General features: G+C 44.2%; 1 protein-coding gene across 1 annotated transcript; it reads right to left on the reverse strand.

Moving 5' to 3' along the window:
• Nucleotides 1–1337: 1337 nt before the first annotated feature.
• Nucleotides 1338–7912, reverse strand: LOC116863472 (intraflagellar transport protein 172 homolog; the record flags this gene model as incomplete). Its single annotated transcript, XM_032850920.1, has 6 exons — nt 1338–1856; nt 2653–2765; nt 6658–6743; nt 6918–7021; nt 7239–7292; nt 7658–7912. Coding segments are annotated over 6 exons (822 nt in total), but the record flags the coding sequence as incomplete, so codon positions are not given.
• Nucleotides 7913–8126: the final 214 nt, after the last annotated feature.

Here is an 8126-nt window from a genome sequence, read left to right on the forward strand (position 1 = left end):
GTGTCCTCACAGATGGGACACACACACACACACACACACACACACACACACACGCACAAACGCGTGCGCATGCGCATACACGCCAAAGCACAGTTAAGTAGAAGGACATTTATATGCAGACATAATGTACTGAATCTTCAGAATGCTGGAAAAAAAAAAAAAAGACTTTAAAACCAACAAGACAGGGACGCCTGGGTGGCTCAGTTGGGTAAGCCTCTGCCTTAGGCTCCGGTCACAGTCCTGGAGTTCTGGGATTAAGCACCCCCCAATCCCTCCCTGCTCAGTGGGGAGTCTGCTTCTCCTTCTGCCCCTCCCATTGCTCTCTCAAATAAATAAATAAAATATTTTTTAAAAAAGCAACAAAACACAAGTAGCTGTGAATAAACTTCTCAGAACTAAGGGGGTCAGTCAATGGGACGACAGTATTTGCAAAAGACTAAGAAAAACTGTCAACTGTTCTTTTAAGAACACGCCAAATAAAAACATTTTCAGATAATTCCATTTCAGTAATTTTCAGAAACTGAGGATTTATCTTTGAAACGCTTTCTCTCCAGGAGGTAAACTCCAGAGCAAAGGTCAGCAATGCAAAAAGAAAGAGTGAGCAGAGAAACTGGCAGCATGATGGTAAATGTAACCAAATTCCGGCTGTGTAAAAGAATAACGTCTCACTTTGGGGATAAAAAAATACTGGACAATAATGGCAAAGGGGAGGTAATCAAAGTTCAGGTCCTTGTATCATTTGCCAGGGGTCAGATGCTAAATAAGTTGAAACTATGCAGAATAATTTAAGGGTATGGTCAACTTCCAAGGGTAACCACTATAGGAGTCAAATGTATGACCTCCAAAGCAAAAATGGGAAAAATGTGTTTAAAAAAGGACAGAATTGGGGCGCCTGAGTGGCTCAGTGGCTTGAAGCCTCTGCCTTCGGCTCAGGTCATGATCCCAGGGTCCTGGGATCGAGCCCCGCATCGGGCTCTCGGCTCAGCAGGGAGCCTGCTTCCTCGTCTCTCTCTGCCTGCTTCTCTGCCTACTTGTGATCTCTGTCTGTCAAATAAATAAATAAAATCTTTAAAATAAATAAATAAATAAATAAAAATTAAAAAATAAAAAAGGACAGAATAACCCCCAAGCGCCAAACTTAATTAGTCTAAAATGAGGAAAGAAAGGAGGGAAAGAAGAGATATAGAAAAAAGGCAAAAAGAACTATCACATGCTCGCTCTGTACCCACACCAGTCATCCTAGCCTAGCACAGGGGCCTCTCTTGTTTCCCTCCAAGATTCTGGAAGGTCACTGGAATGTACGTGATGCTGTCGGGACAGGAGAGTGACTGATCTTCAGTCTGATTAAAAAAAAGAGCTCTGAACAGCTTACAACAGAGAATCCTCACCCAGGAACTGACAGACCTGCCCCCGCTATGGGGGCTCTTCCAGCCTAAGAGAACTCATTATGACCTGGGGAATTCCCAGGGCCACTGCAATAGAGAGGACAGGACACAATGTCAGGAATCTGAACAAGGACGGTTCTGGGGCCTAGCGCACTGTGGGGAAGGATCTAAGCTTTACTTGCCGACTCTATCACAGAGATGATGGGTGGTGGGCCAGAGAAAACCAAATAACCTTTGGAGCTTCCTTAGGGCCGTAACTGATCAGTGGGACACTATGTCTGAGGTCCCCTGGCACCGACGTACCCTAATAGAGGATGTGGTGACCCTCTCGGGTGCCTCAATGTTGTACCACACACACAGGCTGTTTCGGTTCTGAGCCACCAGCACGTCACTTCCTGGGACCCACTGCACGTAGGAGCAGAAGTTGAGGATCATCGTCTTAGAGCAGCTTTCAATATCGTATAGATGCAACTGCGGAAGGCAGAGGTGGACAGCGCAGTCAGAAGGGGCTACAGGGTGGGTTCTGATATCGACCATTTCTCTAACGAAATGTGCCGAGCTGACCCACCAGTCAGGCAGATGCTGAATTTCAAAGCTTACTAGCCTGCGATGCTCGACGATGCTGACTTGGTACATCCTGACTCTGGCCCATAAGAGATGATCAAGTGAGCCCAGAGCTACACCCAGAAATTTAAGTTAGCTGAAGGTCAGACTTTCATTCTTAGAGTTTAACTCTGGGCCCGAGTTGCCAGACTGGATCACAAAAGTAAGGCCACCACGCACATTAAATGGTCTGGAAATCGGCGATGTGGCTTTCACGTCACAACAAAGATGAAATGAAAAATCCCCAGACAGTCTCTTTGCCCTCGAGGTGGAGCTCTTTGGTGATACCATATTGAGATCAGAGTCAATAAGGAGTTCGGGGGAGACTGTCGAGCCACCCGTAAGGCTGTGTGGTACGTGTAGCTGACGAATGCTGCAACAGGTGTGGGTAAAGGTGAGCCAGGCATGCGGGGGTGAGGCCATCTCACGAGGGCACAGACTTGTGAACAGTAACAGAGAAACCAGCTCCCAAATTTCCCTCTTGGGGATAACAGATGGGCTATGATATCAGACACAATGTTGATTCTTCTGTGCCTTTTGCTATGTTAATGGCATAGTGCACCAAGAAATTATGCCCATCCTGCCCCCCACAATCCCTGGCAACAGGTAGTACCACACCCTCTATGGACTACTCAATGGCTAAGGCCTTAGTAACCCTTCTTACACGAAGTTTCCGGTCCCTGAAGAGAAGCTTGTGCCCCGTTTCATTAAGTTCCAGCCAATCAACACGGCTCTCGTGGCTGATGGTGCCAATGTTGTAGCCACCAGTCAGATCCACTACAAAGTAAGGGAGACAGGGTTAAGAAGACAGATTCCACATAATCATATACAGGACACAAGGCAGCCTGCAAAAGTCTTGCCTTTGATGATTATGTTGGGCTTTAAGAGTGTTACATCAGTGTAGAGTATGAGGAATATGACATAATTTTGCTAAGATGCTTACAATACTAGATTTCTACTAAAATTGTAGAGATTTTGTTTAACTCTGTAGCTAACTCAAAAGGTCCAGATCCATCAAGAAATGAGATTCCTGGGGCGCCTGGGTGGCTCAGTGGGTTAAAGCCTCTGCCTTCGGCTCAGGTCGTGATCTCAGGGTCCTGGGATCGAGCCCCGCATCGGACTCTCTGCTCCGCAGGGAGCCTGCTTCCTCCTCTCTCTGCCTGCCTCTCTGCCTACTTGTGATCTCTGTCTGTCAAATAAATAAATAAAATATTAAAAAAAAAAGAAAAAAAAAAGAAATGAGATTCCTCTCTGGGATCTTGCAGTTGTCTCATAGCAGATCAGAACACATCAGAGCAACGGGCATCCGTTACTCAAGAAATCCTCTGGAAGGCAGCACTGAGCACTTTAAGGAAGAGCCCCAGTTCCAGCACAACCACGAAGAGAAAGCTGATGGATGAAATGACCTCCATGAACATATTTGCTGCAAGGAAATCCCTGCACTTTGAGTGTCAATGATGTTAAGAGCCCGGAGGGGCAAACAGTGGAGAAGGCGCACAGACAAAACAGAAGGAACCTCTGATTAAAGTCAGGCTGAGAGTGCTGAGGATAAGTCTTTTAGTTTGGTGTGAATTTTGCAGACAATGTAAGACAGGATCACACTTGAGGACTGGCTAGGATGCTTTCAGGGCGCATCCACAGCTCTTATTTGTATACGTTACCAATGCGCAACGTCCCGCCGTGATCCGTGCTGAAGCTCAAGACCAAATGCCAGCTAATGTCTACAACTGGGAAGACCAACTGAAAAATGAAATTTCCTTCAATTAAAAGCCACCTTGATAAAGCCATGTTTCAGTGTCTCAATTTATAAGTAGAATCACAGAATGCTAGAGCTGTGGGACCTATCTCTGTGAACACCCTGAAATTATATACAAAATTGTATGTTTATGTATATTCTTCTGGGGAAAGATCTATGATTTTTTTAAAAAGATTTTATTTATATATTTGAGAGGGAGAGAGAGAGACAGAGCATGAGAGCGGGGAGGGCCAGAGGGAGAAGGAGACTCCCTGCCAGGCAGGGAGCCCAAAGAGGGACTCGAGGATCACAACCTGAGCTTATGGCAGTCGCCTAACCAACGGAGCCACCCAGGCACCCCAGGATCTATGATTTTCATTAGATACTCAGAGGGGTCACTAATGAAAAAAGGTTAAGAGAATAAATCTGTCATTTTTTATACTATTGAAGACGAGCCCTGTGTAGTGGGATGACTTGTCCAAAGTCTCACAGCTCATTACTGCCCCTGGAACATGGGCCGCCACACTACACCATTTCCATTACAACTCAACAACCGGATGTGAAACATAAAACTCATGAACTGTAAAAGTATCTTAAAAACAGACCCATATCTATCTGGAAACTTGATTTATAAGAGGTGACATTACGAATCCGTGAGTGCAGAAAGGATTTCCAGTAAGCGGTTAAACATGGAAAAAGTAAAATACGAGCCACGCCCACATGATGCACAAAAATTAATTCCAGGTGACAAGCAAAATCCAAAAATATTAAAATATAGGAGGGAGTAGGAAACTTTTTCTTTTTTTAAAGTTGTATTTATTTATTTATTTATTTAACTCTACACCCAGCTTGGGGCTCAAACTCATGATCCTAAGATCAAGAGTCACATGCTCCTCTGGCTCAGCCAGTCAGGTGCCCCAGAGAAACTTCTTAACGAGACCTCAAAAATCACAAACTAGGGGCACCTGGGTGGCTCAGTGGGTTAAAGCCTCTGCCTTCAGCTCAGGTCATGGTCTCAGGGTCCTGGGATCAGGCCCCGCATCTCAGGCTCTCTGCTCAGCGGGGAGCCTGCTTCCTCCTCTCTTTCTCTCTGCCTGCCTCTCTGACTACTTGTGATCTGTCAAATATATAAATAAGAATCTTAAAAAAAAAAAATCACAAACTATTTCTTAAAAAGTGATTAAATGAACTACATTAAAATTAGAAATGTCTGAACACTAAAAGAGGCTGAGACAAAATATCCACAACACGAATGACCCTCGAAGGCTAGATACGCACATACACAGAACTCCTTCAAGTCAATACGGAAAAGATAGTCTGATTTTAAAAATAGGCGAGGGATAAGAACTGGCAAAATGCAGAAGAACAAATCCAAACACCAATAAACAAATGAACAACAACAAAAATGAATACGATGAAGTATTATTTCACATAAATCAGATTGAGCCAAACTATGAAGTCAGGCAATTTCAAGTATTGGAGAGGATGCAGAACACTGGGGCCTCTAAATGCTGGTGGGAATGTAAATTGGTACAATCTCTTTGGAGAGCAATTTGGAAAGATTTAGCAAAATTACAGATGTACGTCTTCTATGATTCAGCAGTTCCGCTCTAGGTGTAAACCTGAGAGAACCAAAACACTGGAAATGGTGAAAAACCAACAACTTAAATGTCCCTCAGTAAGAGGAGAGATAAAGATCTGAAGTAAATATAATGAAAGGTCAGGACATGATAGAACTAGAGATGGGGGGATGCCTGGGTGGCTCAGTGGGTTAAAGCCTCTGCCTTCAGTTCAGGTCATGATCTCAGGGTCCTGGGATCGAGCCCTGCATCGGGCTCTCTGCTCAGTGGGGAGCCTGCTTCCTCCTCTCTCTGCCTGCCTTTTTGCCTACTTGTGATCTCTGCCTGACAAATAAATGAATAAAATCTTAAAAAAAAAAAAAGAACTAGGTATGGGTACACAAGTAATAATATTATTAATAGCTAACATTTATTAAGTGCTTATTCTGTGCCAGACATTAGTCTAAGTGCTCTTCATATAAGGCAGGTACAATTTTTATCCCCATTTTGTGGATGAGGAAATTGAGATACAGAAAAGTTAAGAAATTGACCTAAGATCACACAGGTATAATTGCAGAAGTGAGGAGGTTTGACTCTAGATCCTTGTTCTTAATGACACTATATGGATATGCTATTCTCTACACATCATAGGGAATACTGTACTGTTCTAAATACATTTTTCTATGCTTGAAATATTTCATGCTACAGAGTTAATTTTTTTTAAAGATTTTATTTATTTATTTGTCAGAGAGAGTGAGTACACAAGCAGGGAGAGCAGAAAGCAGAGGGACAAGCAGGCTCCCTGCTGAGCAAGAAGCCTGATGTGGGACTTGATCCCAGGACTCTGGGATCATGACCTGAGCCGAAGGCAGGCTCTTAACTGACTGAGCCACCCAGGTGTCTCCAGAGTTAATTATTAATACATAAAATAAGATGTATTTATTTATGTGAGCACTTGTGAAATTCAAATCAATTTTGTCATCACTGGCTACCAATGTCAAACTCTATAGAAAATAAGTCCCCTTCTGGTTTGAACAGTCCATTATCCTATGTCTTAAGTCTAAACAGGAAAATTCATAAATTTACTGATGGTTCCACTCTACAGTTCACAATTCCTAGCCCTAAGATACATGCCTAAAGAGCATGAATAATTATATGGATAAGCTGATATGCATAACAGTGTATCTGTATCTATACAGCTAGACGCAGACTCGCACACATGGATTAGAACACTTCCCACATCCTCTGTGAGAGCAGGGCCATATATTTACCTGGTGCCTCTCAGATTCCTGCATTCTCCACTCTACACACCCCTGTGATATGGAAGCATACTATGAACATCTGTTTTGTTATCAGAATTATGAGAGAGGCTTACCTATAGCAATAGTCTTAACATCAACAAGATAAGCCAATTTCTTATTGTCTTCCATCCCTCGTCGACGCCGCTCATTAATACGGACACTGAAACACGAAGGGTGAGGTAAGGCAGAATGGACTTGGGTTATCGGGATGTTGAGCAAGGGCCCAAAGTACCATAGAGGATGAAGTTTTTAGATTAATCTTGAGGATACAGGAGTTAGAGGTTAAAAGGGACTTCTTTTGGTTTCAAAAATTTAGAGAACCTTGTGGGGTTACCTGATGAGGTGGGGGTTCATGAATTCAGTACGTGCAGAACCCAGGGTATCATGACTCCCATACTCTATCGGGGTTAGCTCTCCAGCATTGAAAATCATGCACACCTGGGGATGAAGGGAACTGTCACGTGGTGGGAAGTTTGCATGAAGAAGTCTGCACGGTCAACAGTAGTAGAGGGAGATGTCTTGTCAGTGCAAAGTGACTCCCACCTTTCTCTTTATTCTGTTCCTCTGCCTATCTTGCCCTCCTTTCTTTATCTGCTCTCTCTTAGCTAGGAGGTTTACTGAGATGGTGATGGTTGGTTAATCAAGCTCTACTCACATTTTCATTTTCAAAGAAATACTTCTCATTGCCACCAGATCCCTGCCAAGCCACCTGTAAAAGAGGGAGAGGACGTAAGAACAATGTGGGTAAGTATCCAAGACAACGCTGAGAGAAGGACGGGGTAGGAGGCAGAGAGAAGGAGTTTAGGAAGGCCCTGATGTTCCACAAGTGGGGTGCTGTGTCACATCCTGCCCTAGGCTTCTAGGCTTCTGAGAGATGCTGTAAAAACAGCCCAACAGTGGGAACTTCTATTCCAGGATTCTAAATCTCCAGGGTCTCACTCCCAGGTCCACCAGGTCCCCAACACCAGCATCTTAGAGCTCTTCCTTAGAGATCTTCCCCCTTAGGGACCCGGGTTCCCCAGAAGTAGCAGCTCATGATGCTCCATTTCCCACCCCTCTGCCTGGGGTTCCTACCTCACTAAGGCGATTAGTGTTCAGGTCCCCCAGCAGCAGCGTGTCTGACGTGTGGGCCACCAGGTAACGTTCCTTTCCGAGGATTTTCACCTCTTCCACCTCGTAGCCATAGTGTGACTTGAGTACCACTCGGGTCCCCGATGACAGGTTCTTCACAATCACCTTGGTAAGGTACAAATCTGAGCCCCCTGAGGCTTCCCTCAACCCCAAAGAGGGGTGAAACTGCCGTGCCCACCTCCACAGTGTTAAACAAAGCTAGTCTCTTGTCTCCTCACCTAGCCTAGGCTATTGTTGGTAAAAATGACACCTCCCATTCGCACAGTGCTTTATGATTTACAAAATGTTTTCAGAGATTATCTCCTTCGATGCTAATACATAATACATACGGGGTAAAATTAATCACTCTCCTTACATTCCTGTACCTCTTGTGAAAATCTTTGTGATTACTTTAATCATGGTGTATACTGAT

Source organism: Lontra canadensis, unplaced genomic scaffold (assembly GCF_010015895.1).
Source record: "Lontra canadensis isolate GAN:19392208 unplaced genomic scaffold, GSC_riverotter_1.0 scaffold1296, whole genome shotgun sequence".
NCBI classification, from domain to species: domain Eukaryota; kingdom Metazoa; phylum Chordata; class Mammalia; order Carnivora; family Mustelidae; genus Lontra; species Lontra canadensis.